At 41.7% G+C, this 19,366-nt stretch overlaps 2 protein-coding genes across 11 annotated transcripts in view; one reads left to right on the top strand and one right to left on the bottom strand.

Moving 5' to 3' along the window:
• LOC140513765 (TP53-binding protein 1-like) overlaps nt 1–14,063 on the top strand; it is a 130,786-nt gene extending 116,723 nt beyond the window's left edge. For 4 of the 10 annotated variants that reach the window (XM_072623698.1, XM_072623699.1, XM_072623701.1 and 1 more), the window contains 5 exons: nt 3,677–3,892; nt 7,131–7,225; nt 7,628–7,827; nt 13,105–13,250; nt 13,706–14,063. In XM_072623698.1, the coding sequence (XP_072479799.1) occupies nt 3,677–3,892; nt 7,131–7,225; nt 7,628–7,827; nt 13,105–13,250; nt 13,706–13,893 (845 nt within the window). In that variant the 3' untranslated portion in view covers nt 13,894–14,063. Of the gene's footprint in view, nt 1–2,109; nt 2,406–3,676; nt 3,893–6,708; nt 6,785–7,130; nt 7,232–7,627; nt 7,828–13,104; nt 13,426–13,705 lie in introns of those variants that run through there. The other 6 variants (XR_011970310.1, XR_011970309.1, XR_011970308.1 and 3 more) reach the window with 6 other exon arrangements.
• Nucleotides 14,064–15,013: 950 nt separating this feature from the next.
• LOC140513829 (gamma-tubulin complex component 4-like) overlaps nt 15,014–19,366 on the bottom strand; it is a 28,732-nt gene continuing 24,379 nt past the window's right edge. The window contains exons 17-18 of the mRNA XM_072623836.1: nt 16,579–16,718; nt 15,014–16,029 (exon numbers count right to left, since the gene is read on the bottom strand). Of these exons, the coding sequence (XP_072479937.1) occupies nt 16,017–16,029; nt 16,579–16,718 (153 nt within the window). The 3' untranslated portion in view covers nt 15,014–16,016. The remainder of the gene's footprint in view (nt 16,030–16,578; nt 16,719–19,366) is intronic.

The raw sequence follows: 19,366 nt of genomic DNA on the forward strand, positions 1-19,366 counted from the left end.
TCACAGTTCTGATGACCAACTGTGCCTCTTTCTGTCCATCCTATTTTCCCCCTTGTTTGCACTTTTCTCTCACCTTTCACCCTTTCCCTTCTGACCTGCTATGCTTCTGACCATCACTTTCCTCAATCTGCTCTCTCCTTTGTATCAGCTCCCTCCCTTTTCTTTCCACTTTTTCCTCTTACTTCCCATAGGGTAAGCTAGATTTCTAAAACCAGCTGTATGTATATCTTATTCTCTGTTAATCCAGTGAGATTAAAGTTCAAATGATATTTGCCCCCCTTGGGGCCTCCCTCACACTTCTCTCTGCTGTAATAAGTCTTTATGCCTCTTCTTGTGATGTAACTTATTCTGTCCTACCTCCCCCTTTCCTCTTCTCCAAGTACAAGTTTCACCCCTTAATTTTTTTTATCATCACATCAAAGTCAGCTTCTACCCACATGCTCTAATCTATGTGTGCCTCTTCTAACTATCCTGATAAAGATGCATCTGTCAGGAGTTACAAGTGTCACCTTCCCATGTAGGGATATAAACAGTTTAACCTTAATGAATAGCACTTTTTTTCTTTCCTGTTTACCTTGTTATGCTTCTCTTAAGTCTTGTAGTTAAAGATTGAATTTTCTGTACAGCTCTGGTTTTTTTTCTTTTCATCAGGAATAATTGACAGTCCCCTATTTCATTGAAGGTCTGTCTTTTCCCCTGAAAGATTATGCTCAGTTTTGCTGGGTAGTTGATTCTTTGTTGTAATCAAAGCTCCTCTGCCTTCCAAAATATCCTATTTCAAGCCCTCTGATCCTTTAATGTAGAAGCTGCCAAGTCTTGTGTAATCCTGGCTGTGGTTCCGTGATATTTAAATGATTTCTTTCTGGCTGCTTGCAGTATTTTCTCCTTGATCTGATAATTCTGGAACTTGGCTACAATATTCCTTGGCGTTCTCATTTTGGGGTTTCTTTCAGTAGGTGAGTCTTTCAATGTCTGTATTACCCTCTGATTCTAGACATCAAAGCAGTTTTCCTTGATAATTTCTTGAAAGATGCTGTCCAGGCTTTTTTTTTGTTATGATCAGGGCTTTCTGGTATTTCAATAATTCTTAAATTATCTTTTCTGGATCTATTTTCCAGATCAGTTGTTTTTTGCATGAGGTATTTTACATTTTCTTCTATCTTTTCATTCTCTTGCTTTTATTTGACTGATTCTTGATGTCTCATAGAATCATTTCCTACCACTTGCCCAACTTTAATTTTTAAGGAATTATTTTCTTCAGTTAGCTTTTTGTACCTTTTTCCATTTGGCCAGTTCTACTTTCTAAGAAATTGTTTTCTTCGGTCAATTTTTGTCCTTTTTCAAACTGTTGACTCTCTCTTGAATACTTCTAATTTCTTTTCCCAGTTTTTTCTTCTACCTCTTTTATTTGACTTTTTAAATCCTTCTTAAACTCTCCCAAGAAGGTATTTTGGGCTTGAGACCAATTGAGACCAAAGGGAATGCCCCCTTTGAGGTTTTCTGGATGTAGGTTTATTGACAATTTTGCTTTCCTCTGAGTTTGTGTTTTGATCTTCCCTGTCACCGTTGTCACTTTCTGTTATCAGTGTTTGTTTTTGCTTCTTGATCATTTTTGGAGCCTGTTTAGTAGTTTTTAAAGTTGAGCTTTCCTGCTAGAGTACAGGCCACACTGTCCCAAGCTTCTTGTGCTAGGGGCCAGAGGCCTGGTCACTAGCTTTGTGTACTGGGGCCTCAGGTACTGGTAGCTTACCTGTTGATGAGATAGAATCCTAGTGGTGGTATCTGGCATGTGCTGAGGCCAGGTGGAGTTTTTCTGTATTTCTCTTGGGCTGCACTGAAGCACATGGAAAGTCTGGCCACTGAAGGATGCCTGCCCCACCTTGTAGTAAATCCTTAGGCTTCTTGCCTCAGCCCAGCAGAGATAAAGCAAATCTTCAGTCAACCCTCCTCAGCTCAGCAAGAAGTAAAACAAATCTTCAGCCATAGAAGTGTGAAACAAAATATGGAATGGTCTTAGAATATGTTTTATAGTGCAGTGGGAAGTGTGAGGGAAGGATTCGGGGCCTTATATTGTGAGAACTAATTACTTTCTGTCTTACTTGGTTATAGATAATTTGGTGGAGCGTAAGCGAAAACGACGAAGTAACCTCAACTCCCCAGGCACCCCCACTACCTCCAGCAGCAGTGCCACTGCCACTCCTCCTCGTAAAGCTCTCGAAAGTCCCCGAGTCTCTATGGGGCCTCTCTCTGGGAAGAGGAAACTGATATGCCCTGAGGAAGATCGATCCCCTGCCAAGCGAGGCAGCAAGTCTGCCACAATGTAAATGCTCTTCCTTCAGATACCTTCATGACATGCAAATGGTAGTCTTCTTGGCAAAAGATAATAAAGTATTGTGAAAAACAAAGTAGTGTTAATTATGTGGCCTTTTGTTCTCCTGGTAATGAGCTGTGTACGTATTCAGCTAGGCAGGGCGTAAGATGCTTTCATATAGCCTCCTGTTTTAGGGCACTCCAGCTCATTGAGGAGTTAATCACTCCTTTCTACCCCCTCACCACAATATTCTTGGCAGAGTAAGGTAAAGAGGGAATGGCAATAATATCTGAAACATTTAAATGATAATTTTTGTGATGGGGGTAGTTGGGGGGGGGGGGGCCTGGGAAAAGAATCAGGGCTGATGGGGGCAAAATTTAGAGGCAGGTGAAGTTTGTGGTTGTCACTTATCCATGGTACATGTGCTTCTTGGTGTCTCATTTGCCCTCAGAACCTGGGAACTCATTGTCTCACGATGTCCAGCGACTGTCCAGCACTGCTTCATTGTGGCACTTTGCATGACTTTTACTAACCTGTGTTCCATGTTCCAGTGGCTTCTCCAGTCTCTTCAACTTTAATGAATTCTTATTCCTTTGGTGCTGGGATGTAGGAAAGTAGTTTGATTAAATTGCAGTGTTAAGTTTTATTAAAAGGGCAGCTGTTTTTGTGTTCAGACTTGTTGGTTGTATCTTCATCATCTGGGTGTCAAAATGTCCCTAGATGCAAGCTTCTTTCTAGCTCGTTCTTTTATCTGGGGAAAACGTTACCTGTCATCTTCGTCTTTATATGAGCCTTACAGTCAATTTTCCTGACACAAATACCCATTTTCTTTTATTCCTGGAAAATTGAACAAAGAGGATCAAACAAATCTGGATGTGTCATAAACCCTTAGCTAACAGGTTCACCTCCTTCCCAGGTACTGGAAACAGTAACAGAACAGACACTGACCAGGGGGGAGTTCTAATGACCATGAGTCCTCTCCTAGCTAGTCCCGTAAACGTTTGGTTTGGATGTGTAAAAATTCTAATTATTTTTGTGTATTGAAAGATTTTTCATTTTATGCATATCACCGTGTCATTGATTTTATTATGATTTTTATTTAAGTTAAAAAAATAAAATTTTCATTTATGTTTACTCTACATAGTTGTTTTTGTTTTTTCCTCATGTAACATAGTTGTCATCTCAGAAGTAAACAAAATAGAGTGGAATGTTGTATACTACTTTGTACTCAGGCAGGTAGGATTCATTTAATTTAACGAACATTTATATGTGCCTACTGTGTGTAGAATGCTATATTCTTAGGTTCCTTGGCTCTGGTACAACGTGAGAGTTCTCTGTAATAATGGTGTTTTTGTTCTTAACCAGGTACCGTGGGAGTAGGAGAATTTGTGAGTCCATGCGAAGGTGGAGACAATGCTGGAGAGCCATTAGCTTTGGAAGACCAGAGGGGACCGTTACCCCACAACAAGACTTTGTTTCTGGGCTATGCTTTTCTCCTCACCATGGCCACAGCCAACGATAAGCTAGCCAACCGATCTAAATTGCCAGATGGTCCTACTGGGAGCAGTGAGGAAGAGGAGGGTGAGACCACTGTCCTCATTTCCCATGGAAATTTGTGGGTTTCTGACATAGCTTCCCATTTCCCTCATATTTATTCTAGTTGCTCCACTTGTTTAGTAAGCCTGTGCTTGGTGCCCTTTGTCATGTAGAGAAGCTCTAAAACAAGTGGAAATCGACCCTGAACTAAGGACGGAGGAAAGCAAACACGCCTCCTCTAAGTAGCCGACGTCTTTCCTATCCAAGTTTTAAGGAAAAGGCTGTAGCAGAACTGGTGGGAGGGGGAGAAAGGCAACTGGCTTTCAGGGGACTTTGGAAGGGGGGATATGTGGCGATAGCAGGTCTTCTGTCAAGGACTGTCAACAAGCAATTTCTAGACATTTTTCATCCATTTGACTGCAAACTAAACGTACAATTATGTTAATAACATCATGGGGAGTTATGAGAAAGACTTGTTCTCTGCCTTCAGAAAGTCTTGAGTCTTAAGACTCTTAAGGGGGAAAAAAGGAAAGTATGAATTTAAATAAGAATGGCTGACAAAAACACATCAATCTACCCATTATGGCTAAGGCTCAGACTTTTCTCTAATGTGATATTTGAACACTAGCTACGGATTTCTGGCTGACATTAAGTCTTGGAAGAGCAAACTGTATTTGGCGGTAGTATCACCATTAGTGATCAGCAGCCATAGTAGCTCTTCAGGGTTGTGTCTCTAACCCCAGTTAATGAACAAGCTATTTATTTTTGCTGAATTTTTAACATTAGCCAAACCTCCCTGTACAATGTTAATATTAGTTGAATGTTAGCCAAAATTTGGATTTTCTGATAAGTGCCAAGTATTCAGAGAAATGGGAAAAATGTAAAGGAGGGCAGGATTTGCAGGAGACATCTTGGAAGGCTACAGGGAATCACTTTAGCAGAAAAGAGAAGCAATTGTGCTTCATTTTTTGTTACTGGTGGTGTGTTTTATAACTTGGAGAATGAATAGGGGCATGGAAGGGACAGGAAGTGGATGAGCTTTTCCCACTAAAGAGAATTGAGGTGTAATAGAAAGGCTTCCTCTTGAACTCATTGGAATCCAAAAATATATAGCTTGTTAACTGGCTTCTAAGCTGATTATATATTTGGATTTGATTGTATAGGTAATTTGTGTTCTGAAAAGGGGACATTGATATTTGGGGCCTCATTTTTCTTTACCTTCCTAATGTTGCCAGATCTTGTTCTCATTCATATTCTTTCTCCTTTCTTGCTTCTCTTTCTCCCAGCCTTCTGCTTCTCACCCTTAAGAATTTTGATGATAAAAATCCCCATTTCATCGTCCTCATTTTCATGCACTATAATCATGTAACAGCATTGATTCCCAAGTAACTGGACTCTGAGAAGGGAAGGAGCATGAGGTCATCCTGGGGATTTATATGGGATGACGGGTTAAAGTGGTTGGTTCTAGGACTGTTAAGAATCCATTCAGTTTTTGGTTCTGTCCCATCAGGTAGGGAAAATTGTATCTCCAAATACAGACGTTGAATCCGTAGTAACTGGGATAAATTAGAGAATATATAAGACAATACGGTTGGAGGTTAAAACCTAAATAGGCACAAAACTAGCAATCCTATAACAAAAAACAATTGAAATGAAATTACTAATGTACTAGAAGGTGAATGTGACTCATCATCACGGACTATTAAGTCAACATAATGACGCTGCATTGTATTCTTGTGGTGTCGGGTCAGACCTTTGTAGATGTCCAGTTTTGGTATTTATTTTAAGAGAGATATAGAGTAGCTAAAGTCTGCACAAAAGAGGAATAATTAGAGGAAGAGCAAACAGAAACTTGGTGGAAAACATCAATAGGTTGAGGCATTAGATGTAAATGACTGGCTCAGGAGTTCATTGAGTGTGTGAGGTGGTACCGGAAGCAGGGACCTGCAGCTCTGATTTTCTCCTGGAGTGCTGTTTTATATTTGACCTAGAATAGTGGACTGGAGGATATCTCCCAGGTTCAGTTTTTAGCTCTCCTGTTTATTAGTTGTGTGACCTTAGGCAAGTAGCTTAACATTTGTGCCTTCCTTTCTTCTCTAAGACGAAGCTAACATTTCACTGTGCACCTCACAATAGTTGCTGTGGGGAAGGTACTTTATAAACTTAAAGGCATTATATATAAATATGAGCTAATATTATAGAGTAAGGTGATTATTTCTGGAAATTTTTGATGGGGAGGGTGGAGGGTTGAAATAGAAAACCATGCACTGGATTGGGTTTTGTTTTTTTTTTTTTTTTAACATTAAAACAAATTAATCTGAATCCAGTCGGCTAGAAGCCTTAACCAGAATTTTCTCTCTCATTTGTAATTTCTATATTCCATTTACATTGGAGAGGAGTAAGTGACCCAAAAGAAAAAAAAATTGATTGAGGATTTGTTTAAAAACAACACCCCTAAAGCTTTCAGGATAGAACCTGGTATCAGTGACTGCCACCTTCTACAGCAACTTTAAGATTATATGGTAATCATTAATATTCAGATTTCATCTAAATATAATATCTGATTTATCAAATAACAGGTTTTCTTTTATTATCCTCTACTAAGGCGTTGGCTAATAATACATTCTAGAAAAATTTTTCAACAAAAATTGAGACAGTTTTTCCGGATAATCCATAAATTACATTGGGATGTCTCCCTTTTTGTCCTCCAGCACTCCTGTACTGCTCCCCCTGCCCGGCCTCTGCCTCCAGCGTTTTGGGCACATTAAGTGTTAGTGTGGGTGGGGGGAAAGTGTGAATGAGGGGGATGTGTGAAGGTCTATGTAAAGAGAGTACTCATCAGTTGTTCTTCATCTCCACAGAGGACAGAACTAGAGGAAATGGGCTAGTTTGCAGCAGGAGAGATTTAGGTTAGACATAAGGAAGAACTTCCTGATGGTAAGGGTTATTAAACATTGGAACAGACTATCCTGGGAAGTTGGGGGATTTCAATCCCTGTAAGCAGCCATGGTCTAGATGCAGTCCTGACTGGGAAGATTCTCGATATTCCTTCCACCTTTATTGTCCTATCTCCATTCCTCAACTGTCCCACCACCCTTTCTTCTGGCAGCCTTTTCCACCTTTCAAGAACTCTTTTGATCCATGGGGAGACCCTTGAACTGGCTTTGGAGACAGCTGGGGAGTGGGAGAATGGGTAGTAGGAAGCCAAGTATAAAATAGGAGATCACAAATGAGAAGTTTCTGGCAATAACTGGATTTTACTGGTTCTTCTCACTTGATGTAGAATTTTTGGAAGCTCCCCCTTACAACAAGCAGTATACAGAGTCCCAGCTTCGAGCAGGAGCTGGCTACATTCTTGAAGACTTCAATGAAGCCCAGGTGAGCATTTCCTCTTTTGTAGCTACATGAAGTTGCTGTACATCAGATGCTGGGGTAAGTAGGGCATAAAGTTGAGGCTTAGCATGGGGAGAATACTGTTGCTAGGAACAGAAAAGATGGGGATTGGAATTGGAAAGAAATTTGCACTTCACATTTCTGATTTTTGGCCTGTAGACTGGCATTATTTGCGAATTTCTGCAGGGGCATTAGGGCATTCTGGAGGTTTGGTGAGTTGCATTAAAGGGAAATAAGAAGCTTTTTTGGCACCTGGACGGGCTAAGGCACATGGTACTGTCTGGAGGGCTTCGTCTCAGTTCCCCTCTCAATTTGTTGGGAATACCTTTCAGCGATCATCTTAGAACAAAATCACTGAGTGTATCTGCTGAATTTCTTCCTTCTCAGTGTAATGTGGCCTATCAGTGTCTTCTGATTGCGGATCAGCACTGTCGGACCCGCAAGTACTTCTTGTGCCTTGCCAGTGGGATCCCTTGTGTGTCTCATGTCTGGGTCCACGACAGCTGCCATGCCAACCAGCTCCAGAACTATCGAAATTACTTGCTGCCAGCTGGGTACAGTCTTCAGGAAGAGAGGATCCTGGAATGGTAAGGATTCTGAAGTCCATTTTGAATTCAGTAGCATTGTAGCAAATGTGCAAGTGAGAACCTGGGCAGGGCAGTACTGTGTGCAGTGATAAGCTTTGGGTGAGAAAGGCTTCTCACTCAGTAAGCATTTATTAAGTGCATATTACGTGCTGGGTGTTGTGCTAAGTACTAGGGATAAAAAAGACAATCCCAGCCCTCTAGGACCTTACAGTCTAATGGGAGAGATGCAGATAGTTATGTACAAGTAAGTGGAATACAGAATAAACAGGAAATAATTAAAAGAAGGAAGGCACTAGAATTAAGAGGGGTTGGGAAAGTCTTTCTGTAGAAAATGAGATTTTAAAAACAAGCAGAATTTTATATTTATATTTTATATTTGATCCTGGAGGCAATAGGGAGCCATTGGAGTGTATTGAGTAGTGGAGGGCTGACATGGTCAGACCTGCACTTCAAGAAAATGATTTTGGTGGCTGGAGGGTGGACAGGAGCAGGAAGAGATCGGAAGCAGGTGGGCCTGTACCAGGCTGTGGCCTGTCTGAGGAGAGAAGGGGACATATTTGAGAGATGTTGCAAAGGTAAAATCAACAGGCCTTGGCCACAGATTGGATATGGGAATGAGAGATAGTAAAGAGTCCAGAACAACTCCTACATTATGAGCCCGAGGGACTAAGAGGATGGTGTTACATTTGACAGAAATAGGGAAATGGGGTGGGGGAGAATGTTTAGGGGGAGAGATGAGTGATTTTTAGATGTGTTTAGTTTGAGATGTCTGAAAAGAAGTTGGAAATGAGAGATTGAACATCAGGAGAAGTTGGGACAGGTAAATTTGAAAATCAACACAGAGAAGAGAATTAAATTCATGGGAACTATGAGATTACCAAGTGAAGTAGGATAGAGGGAGAAAGGAACAGGGCTCAGGACACAACCCTGTGTGACACCTGTAATTAGAGGGCATGAACACTGAAACCGAGCTGTCTAATAAGTAGGAGAACCAGGAGACAGTAACGTCTAAAAGACCTGGAGAGAAGAAAGTATCAAAGGCTCTGGTTTGGTCGAAGGGAATGAGGACTGAGAAAGCCCGTTGGTTTTGGCAATTAAGAGATCGTTGGTGACTTTGGAGAGAGCAATTTCAGTAGATTGATGAAGCTGGAAGCCAGGTTGCAAGGCGTTAAGAAGAGAGTGAGAGGAGAGAAAGGCGCTTGTTACAGATGGCTTTTTCAGGTTTAGTCTTACAGGGCAGAAGAGATACAGGATGATTTAAGGGATGGAAGGATCAAGTGCTGTTTTTTTCAGGATGGAGGAGATACGTTGTCTATGTTTCTCTAGGCAGTAGAAAGGAAACGAGGAGGCAATGAAATATGAAAAATAAGTTATAAAGAGAGGATTCTGGGAAGATAGTCATGTAGGTTAGAAAACTTTCAGCTCTCCACATTTTCTCCACAAAAGAAAGACCTTGCTTAAGAGCAGCAGAAATAAAGGGGTAAAGCAGTTGTTGCCTAACACAGTTTGAGAAGATTCCAGGAAAGACCCAAACTCCAGGGGCCTGAGTTTCTATCTGAATGAAGTGCAGACACCTCCAAGCCAATCCCACAGAGTGAACAAACAAGCCCTGGGGCAGCTAGGTTGATAGGCAGCCCCAGCTTCAGAAACTTTCATCTCCAGAACAGTGTTGGGGAGATGAGGTGGGAGGTGGGGGTGTCTGAAAGCTGAATAGAAGATTGAAGGACTTTCCACTGCCAAGGGACACCAAGCACAGCTGTGCTGACCAGATGTGTCCCAGACTGGCTGCAGGGAGGAGGAGCTAGCACACACCTAGTGACTGCAGTAGCAAGGGGCAGGGACCCTGTTGGCTGTGGGCACTTGCAGGACAGCAGAATACCTGGCTTCAGTTCCAGGGCAGAAATGACAGCTGTAGTTTGCAGCCACCCGAGGAACCAGAGGGAGCAAAATCATGTGTGGCCTAGGAGTGGAGAGAAGAGCTCTAGGGTGGGTCCCATGTAACAGTAGGAAAGATCCGAGGCTTGGGGCAGCATTCCCTGTACCTTGGGACTAGAACGTGATTGCACTGACAGCTGCTAACAATAAAATAAAACAATCAGTAAATGAATGAAATAAGTAAAGAAAGGAGAAAGAACCCAACCACAGATGATTACAATGGGGATAGAGAAGATCTGGGTTACTATTGAGAAGAAGATAATGGAGCTAAAAAAGCCACTCCTATTTTAATGAGAAACGTCAAATGGCCCCAAAAAGAGTTCTTGGAAGAACTTAAAAAGGACTTTAAAAATCAAGAGAGATCAAGGAAAAATTAGAAAAAAGAAAAAAGAAAAAAAAAATCAAGAAAATTAGGAAAAGAAAACCAACCAACTGGAAGTGGAGAATCAAAAACTTAAGGAAGAAAATAATTCCTTGAAAATTAGAATTGGGCAAGGGGAAGCTAATGATGTTCTAGAACACCACGAAATCATCAGACAAGATCAAAAGAATGAAAAAATAGAAGAGAAAGTGAAATATCTCATCAGAAAAACAACTGATCTGGAGAACAGATCAAGGAGAGAAATATAAGAATAGTCAGACCCTGAAAACTACACTGAAGAAAGGAATCTTTATACAATACTCTAAGAAATTATCAAGGAAAAATTGTCCTGAAGTTCTAGAACAAGAAGGTAAAGTTGAAATAGAAGAATTGCACTGATCATCCCCTGAAAGAGAGCTCAGGACGTAAACTTAGAGGAGCATCATGGCCAAGCTTCGGAGCTCCCAGGTTAAGGAGGAAATCGTGGAAGCAACAAGAAAAAAACAACCCAGATATCGTGGACCTACAATAAGGATGACGCAAGATCAGACAGCTGCTGTGTCCTGTAGCGGGAAAGAGCTGGGGTAATAAGCAAGGGTAATTTATCCAACAAAGTGAAGTACAGTCCTGCATGGGGAAGAAAATGGACAATAAAGGAACTGAAAAGGGGAAATATAATACATAACATCCAAGCAAACGAGGGCTCGGTTATCTAGTACAGATGGGGCATGAAAGGAAAAACTTGTACAGAAGAAGCTAGTGGGGAGGCGTGCTGCAACCTTACTCTCCTCAGAAGTGGATTAGAGAGGGAAACACATGTAGGTAGGTATGTATAAAAGTCTTCTAAATTCAGGAGGGGAGAGGATAAGGGGAGAGGATAAAGGAAGGACTTCAGAGGGGTGGGTAGGTTAAGGAATAAGAGGGCAAGGTAGCAGGGAGAAGTAAAGCGGAGGACTGGGGGGGGGGGATAGAATAAATAGGGTGAGAATAGGGAGGAAAATGCACAACAGATCATTGTAGCTTAGACTGTGAATGGGGCAAATTTACCCACAGAATGGAAACGGATAGCAGATTAAAAATTTTAATTAAAGAGTTTGTTGCTTTCAGGAAACAAAAATGAGAGATGAACACAAAGATAAAATAAAGGACAGGGGTAGACGTTCGTATGTAAAAAAGAGCAGGGATGGTAATCATGATCGAAGACACAGCTTAAAGTTAAATAGGTTTAATCAAAAGTAAAAGATAGAAAAGCGACACTGTGTCGATGATGTTATTCAACATTGTCTTGGACCATTTAAAACACCTGGACACATTCCTGCCAGAACAGACACAGGAAGTGTATGAACATGACCCTGAAACACTTGACTCAGATCTAAATAATTGAAGTAATGTTTATTTATTGATCATGGGTAGGCAAAGCCAATGTAAATTTTTAAATGACAGTTTTACCTAACTAATCTATTCAGCGTCTTCCCAATTAAATTACTAAAAAATTATTTTACCGAGTTAGAAACAACAACAAAGGTCATTTCTAAGAACAAAAGGTCAGAAACTTCAAAGAAACCAGGAAAAAATATGTCAAGGAAGATTCAGCAGCATCAAGACTTAGACTGTATTATAATGTGAGAGCATTGTTGTAAACAAGGATAATTTCAATTATTTTTAATGAAAACTTTCTTACACAGATAAAACATATGCAGTGAAGAATAGAAGGAATGCAGAAAAGTGGGAAAATAGTTTCCTAGACAGTCTCTCAAATAGGATGTGATTGGGTTGGAATTTTTCCGTGGTGTAGGAAATGATGAGCTGGTTGTTGTAGAAAAACATGGAGACTTTCATCTATGAAGGAAGATGCTATCTACCTTCAGAGAACAGATGATGGGAGGAAGTAAGCATAGTATGTCTTAGATATTTTTGCTTAAGTATATATGGATATATTTGTAGATATCTATGTATATGTCCCCAGATCCATACTTCATTGTAGCCTCCTCTAGGGTGGGAGGAAAGGGAGGGGCAAAATAAAGTAAAAAGGACAAAACCAACAAAGAAGCAAAGCTGGGCAACTTTGAAAACAACGTGTAGTGTTTATCTTATAGATTTTCTTGAAATGGAAATGTATTTTTATATTGAATCCTCTTACGGTCTACTGTATACAGGGCAGGTTTTCTTTTCTTTTCTCACTTTGTATTTAAATTTAAAATAAAAAATTCGCAAAAAGAAATGTTACAAAATAGGAATGACAAATGGGGCAGTCTTTTGGAGGGAATGGGATGGAATGGGATCTCTTGAACAAGTGTAGAGATCAGCCTTGTTAAGCCCCACTTCTTCGTGTGGGATAGGAGTGAAGGACATACAGTAACAGAAGGTATCTGAGTGTGAGGAAGGAGAAGACGTACCTTACGGTGAATGACCTCAGTTTTTTCCCATAAAATACAAGGAGGCAAGGGTCTCATCTGCCTTTGTTCAGCAGCACTTGTGCCAGGAACGATCCAAGGCTGAGGCTTGGCAGCTTACAATCAGTGATAGGATAAGGGGCCTAGGGACTCAAGAAAGGATTGTGTAGAGCTAAACTGGTTCACCAATGGGATCCAAGAGAATTAGTCCTGAAGTTAAGGTTTTTGAAATGTGTACAAGGATTTGCATAATTTAGAGCATTTAAAAATGTTTCTGACCTCTGGGAGGATAGGTTCGGGAGTGACCCTGAACCAGAGGACCAGTTAGACTTGAGATAATCAGAGCAGTGGAGGGGGTAAGCCTACGAGGATCTCCACACGAAGGCCTAAAAAGAAGAGTTTTGAAGGCTTTATTTGCAGAAATTGTGAATGTGCAAGAGCGTGCTCCTTCAGGAAGCCTGCTTTACAAAACATCCAAATATACGAGAACTCTCTATGTAGGGTTATTGATTCTCTTGTTTTCCCCCAAAGAAGATGAAGACCTGCGTTTGCTCTTTTCCATCTTTGATTCTGTTCCCTTTTTTGTAGGCACCCCCGTGAGAATCCTTTCCATAATCTGAAGGTCCTTTTAGTATCCGACCAGCAGCAAAATTTCCTGGAACTCTGGTCTGAGATCCTCATGACTGGGGGAGCAGCCTCAGTGAAGCAGCACCACTCAGTTGCCCAGAACAAAGGTATCTATTGAAAGGATGTTAGGAAGCCCCTGCTTCCCCAAGAAGTGCATTGTTCCTCTTGCCAACGGCAGGCTAGCTTTTATAATGACTGGGCCTTGTGGTCAAAGTTCCTGTCCTGACAGGTAGATCTTGCTCGTGTTCTACTGAGAGAAGACAAGCAACTTGAAGAGGTGAGGTGAGCCACCATGACACCAGCACAGGGCTGTTCTTAGTTTCCGCTTGGTTCCAGTGATGTATTTGCCAAACCTTTTCCCAGACACAACCATTCTCTGGGTTCAGGGACGCTCACTATGGTATCCTTCTACTGAAACGTCCTAATTCAAATAGATATTTGATGGACGGAACAGGTCTCTAGTTTGGGCAAAGTGGAATGGGCTGGCTAGAGGGCACGTCCTTCCTCATAACAGAGGGCTGTGATGTATTTCTTTCCATTTGTTTTCTGCTCGTTCTTTCAGATGTTGCTTTGGGGGTATTTGACGTTGTGGTGACAGACCCCTCGTGCCCTTCCTCAGTGCTGAAGTGTGCAGAAGCGTTACAGCTGCCCGTGGTGTCACAAGAGTGGGTGATCCAGTGCCTCATTGCTGGGGAGAGAGTTGGATTCAAGCAGCATCCGAAATATAAACATGATTATGTCGCTGACTGAAGATGCTCGGCCCCATCAATTTCATTCCCTGCTGTTGTGAAGACTGTGTTTTAACCAGGTTTTAAATGTGTCTTGTGTGTAACCGGACTTCATGCATGGATCATTGTATATAGTTTTCTTTGCTGAACTTTTATGATAAAATAAATGTTGAATCTCTTTGGTTGTAGTAACTGATTCTTTATCCTTTGTTTTTTTCTGAGTTTCTTTTGGAAGGAAGGAATAGGAGAAAAGAACATTACCTGTATGGCAGAGGTGCTTGAACCACTTGTTTTTAGTATTTTGAGAAATGTATTTCAATATAATTGGTTTCCTTTGTAATCCTATGTATTTCATGAATGTGAAAACAGTTCTTAGGAGTGGATCTACAGATTTCACCAGACTGCCAGAGGGGGTCCATGTCAGGAAAATGATCAAGAACTCCCAACTGTACGACTTTTAAGCAGAAGAGAGTCCTCATCACCTTTTGGAAGAGGAGCATCTGGCCTTGCAGATAAGGGGGATGAGGGGCTTTCAGATTTGCTATTTGGTATTTAGTAGGCTTAGTGGTGACCATTTTTGTTTTTTCTAGTTAATTTTGTACCAAGACATTCCAAAGATAAGTGGAGAATATTCTTTGCCTTAAAATATTTCTTTCCAGTGAGTATAGGACTGGTAAGTTACATATACTTTCTCAAATATGAAATTACTAAACTTAGGGATGCTAAGACCCCACTGAACTCTGAAGGGCTTTCCTTTGAAGTATGGTAAGCTGTCCTGTGGAGCTAGCTAGCGGAGAGTCTAGGATTGGGCTGGGACCGGGTCAAAAGCTCTGAAGTCCTATAAAATGAAGTAGCTGCCTGAACACTTAGAAATTTTCAAAACTCCAAAAAGGCATACATTTAATTACTGTAACCATGGCCCTTACTACCAAAACCAGTTAAGGTAGTCCCTTTGAGGTCTGTGGTAGAAGGAGAGACCACCTCCATCCATCTTTTTTAGGAGATACCTGAATATCTCCCCTTTCCTCCTGCTTTCTAAGAGACATCAATGGGAAAATCCCTGCTCAGTGACTGACTGCCTTGAAGAGTGAGGGGATATTAGACTAGTTTTAATCTGCTACACAGAGAAGCCAGTACCGTGGTGAGGGTTTAATAAATATTTATTTTGATGGTGTTACGACACTCCTGATGACCTAGGTTCAAGCCCTGTCTCTGCCACACAGACTATTTCCACTTAACTCCTTGGCGCTCTGGGTACCTCTAAGGCCTGAGTTGCAGACTGGCTGCAGAGCTGCATTGATGGAGGGAGGGGAGTCTCCCATACCTCTGAAATACCACCCATCACCCCCCAGAAAAAAACAAAAAAACAACTGCTAATTGCTTCTGCTTTCGTAGCACTAATATAGTTGGGTGTGGAATTTGTGACTTAAACTACTAATGCCCTTTTATAGCTGAAATTTCACATGGGGTCTTTATTCTATTTCCCTCCCCCCCGCCCCCAGCTTCTGTACATCTTAATTCTCTGACAGACACAGCCACTTAATCATTAAGTTGAAGCTGAGATAGTTGGAAGTTGTTTGATTTTTTGATTCATGGATTAAGATCTTTTAGCTTCTTCAAAGACAGTGGAAAAACTGTGAATAAGGAAGAACAGCTATCAAGTCAATAGAAAGTTTACCTGTTGCCCTTCTTGCTAATGACATCTAGAAATCTAATGTGCAAAAACGATCCTCTTTCCAAATGTGTGCCATAAGCAGATCTGACTTTCCGGTCATATTATAATGATTGTTCAGAATGTATTTCTAATAGAAGTACACGTTCAGTCACGGTCACTTGACTATTAACTAAGTCATGCTTTACCACCAAACTCATAGAAGGAGGATTAATAAACTCTTCTACAAGGCCAGAAAAAAATTCGCTTCTGTTTTGATGTATAATGAAGCTAACTTTTTTTTTAATGGTGACAAATGATATCCTTAGTACAAGTTAACGGCTTCATGACAAGAGAGCGGATTAAACTGCATTTCTCAGTTATAAAAGTAGAAGAGACTGTTTCCATGAACCTTCAGCAACAGACGGAATCACCTCTGGACGGATGGAAACTGCAATCTTGCCAACTTAGCTCCTGAATCTCAACCACAGGGTTCATACCCCAAAACTGCAAAAGAAAAAGACACCATCACATACTTTTCCTGCAAAGAAACTATAGATGTGAGACAGTTTCACATTCAAAATCAAGGAATCGTAGATAGCTCCTAGCCTGTCTTCTGTTACCATCAAAAGATCAGCTGGGAGGAGGCTTAGAAAAAATTACTAAGACCAAAGAAGTCTTTTTTTTTCTCTTTAGGAAAAAGTTTGAAGAAAGATAAATGGTAAAACTGAGCAAATGATTCCTACTATGCCCTCTTGCTCACAAACCCACACTATAAGAAGGGAGAAAAAATCGTACTGAAGAGACTGTTCAGTATAAAAAAGCTTGATCTTTTTACATGAGGCAGCATGACACAGGCAGAGGGCAGCCCACTGGATATAAAGTCAGAGAAGCTGAATTCAGTACCTGGTACTGCTATTTATGTGACTTTGGGCAGTCTGAGACATTAGGTGTCAATTTCCTCGTTGTAAAATAAGGGGGTTGGAGTAGAAGATCCCTCCGGTGCAGTGTATGATTCCAGGAACCTAGTCAGCTGAATACCTAACCTGTGCCTACCTGCCCAGAGTCCCACCAGCCTGGGTGTAATACTTGTTGTAATCCAGTCGTAGCAGTAGTTGAGCCAAATCTGAGTTTATTTGATGATTCCGGACGCTGGAAAGGATCTTAAAGAGGAGTGAAGACTGACGGCTAAAACCCTGCAGGAAGGAATAACAGGGATTCAAGCGAATTCACCCCAAAACCTCATTCTTCTTTTACCTATAGCTGGAGAAGATGAAGAGTTTCATAGGAAGTGCCTTTAAGTCCAGGGGACTGATTGTGGCTGTACACCAGGGCAAGTGCAGGGAACAGTAACGAATGCCAACTGACTGCTCTACCCAGTGCTGGGTCACAGATACAGGGTGGGCGAGGAAGGGTCTTGTACCTAGTAGGGATGGTGTTACAGGCCAAGGAGCAGTCACAGGCTCCAGGCTATGCACTGAGCAAGCAACAACTTGAGAAACAAGCTATGTGGCCCTGATCTGGGGAGTGGGGCTGGCAGCTGAGGGTGGGAAGGGGTCTCAGTTTCAGCATCAAGCCTAGTCTGAAGCTGGTAGGATAATAACCAAGGCAAGAATTCTAGACCAAAGGGCACCCTTTGTTCTGTCATCCTAAATTGCAGAGCTTTCCTGTGATAGTGGCTGATTCCAGCAGCAGTCCACTGGAACTCCAGTAAGCAGCAAGCCTCCAATTGTGTTGCTCAGACCCCAAACCAGGCCAGGAACCTGCAGAGCTGTGATCGTGAGGAAGGCACTCATTTCACCTTGGATCAAACCTCTCTGGGAGCACTGGAAGCTTGCAGGTCCAGCCTGAACTTCCCCTGAGACCTTGGAATAACAATAATACCCCCCAAAACGCAGCATCAAGACCCAAGAGGACACAAATATAGCCCAGTCTGGACTTCACATAAAGACTGAAATCGAGAAGTAAGCTGGAAAAATGAGCAAACAGAAAGAAGAATCCCACCATAACAAATTATTGGTGAGTCAAGCAGACGCAGAAGAAAAAAATGACTCCAAAACATCTATAAGCAAAGTCTTGAAGAAAAATACAGCTTGAGTACAAGTTCCTAGAAAGGAAGATGCAAGAGCTTACTTTTTCAATGCACAAAGACTTTTTCTTGTTTTTTGCGGGGGTTCCAAATTCACACATTCCCTTCACTCCTTACGAAACCCAGTAAGAAAGCAAAAAACTCCAAAACCTATTACAAGTATGTCTAGTAATGCAAAACAAAGTTGCACGTTAGCCAAGTTGAAAGCTTAAACAATTTTCTTTATACATAAAAGCAGTAGAGGAAAAGAACTGGATGGAACACAGAATTAGAGAACGAATAGTTTGAACAAGAAGAACAACCATACCCATGCAAAAGACTCCATGAAAATCAGAATGGGCTAAAGAAAAGAGAACGATTTCATGAGACAAGAAATATTAAAACAATGTCAAGGAAGCTGCCTCCATCTCTGGGAACCAGAAGGCAGTGTCAGTTATCCGGTAGGGATCTGTTAACCGTCTATTGTGCCTGGAGTGTGCTGAGCACTTCAGATACGGATAGAGGCACAAGGTAGTTTCTGTTCTCAAGGAGGAAACAACTGTGTACAAACGAGCTGGACACGTGGTAGATCTGAAATTCTCCAGAGAAGGAAGGCCTCCCAGTGAAGGGGATCAAGAAAGACTTCCTGGAGAAGGCAATGTTTCAGCTGGATCTTGAAGCCAGGAAATGGAAATGACCAGAAAGAGAATTCCAAGCATAGGGGGCAATGACAAGGCCTGCAGTTTGGAGACAGAAAATCATGTGGGAGGAGGAGTAAGGAGGCCAGTGACACTGGATCACAGAGTACGTGGTAGAAAGGCAGCAGAGGGCTGGGTATGGAGGGCTTTGAATGCCAAACAGGGTTTTATACTGGATCCCGGGGGTTATAGGGAGCCATTGACATTTACTGAGTAGGAAGTTGACATGGAGAAATCTGCACTTTTAAGAAGATTAATTTGGGAGACGAATGGAAGGAAGGTGGACTGGAGTGGGGAGAGCCTAGAGGCAGGGAGATCAACCAGTAGGCTATTTCAATAGAAAAGGAATGAGGTAATAAGGGCAGGTACTAGAGCATTAGGTGCAGTGTCAGAAGAGAGGGATATAGGACATGTTTTGATGTAAAATCAACAGGACATAGGAACAGATTGGATATGGGGAGTAAAAGAGAGTGAGGACTTGAGGATGAGATCTAGGTCTGGTGTTATCCTCAGCAGTAACAGGAAAGTTCAGAAGAGGATAGCTTTTTTGGGGAAAGTTAATGAATTCAGTTTTAGACATGTAGAATTTTAAGCTGTTTCTGGGAGGAAGCCAAGAGGGCAGAGTAGCATGAAGCAGTATAACAAGCTCCATCCCCTAAAAAACCAAATTACTCCAAACAAATTTAGAAAACTCACCAGACTGAATCTTGATGGGTAAATCTAGGAAAAGTAACACTGAGTCATTTGTCCACTCCAAGTCATTCTAGGGAGAAAGATGGAGAGGTCTGCGAATACTGGGGATGAAGTCTGGTACAGAGCACCCCAGGCATGAAATACTGCAGCTCTTAGGGAGACACTGTGTACTAAGGCAAGAGGAAACCCCAGACCCATATTAGGGCACTGCATACAGAAAGCAGGAACAGGTGTTAACTGGCACTTTTGGTAGCCACTACCCAATGCTGGGTCACAGATTCTTGGCAGACTGAGAAGGAAACCTGTCCCAGGGGGTGGTAATCCTAAACCAGAGAGTACAGAAGTAGTAATGATGTGGGTCCCAGAATGGGGTGCCAGCTTCTAG

Source organism: Notamacropus eugenii, chromosome 7, assembly GCF_028372415.1.
Source record: "Notamacropus eugenii isolate mMacEug1 chromosome 7, mMacEug1.pri_v2, whole genome shotgun sequence".
In the NCBI taxonomy this organism is placed as follows: domain Eukaryota; kingdom Metazoa; phylum Chordata; class Mammalia; order Diprotodontia; family Macropodidae; genus Notamacropus; species Notamacropus eugenii.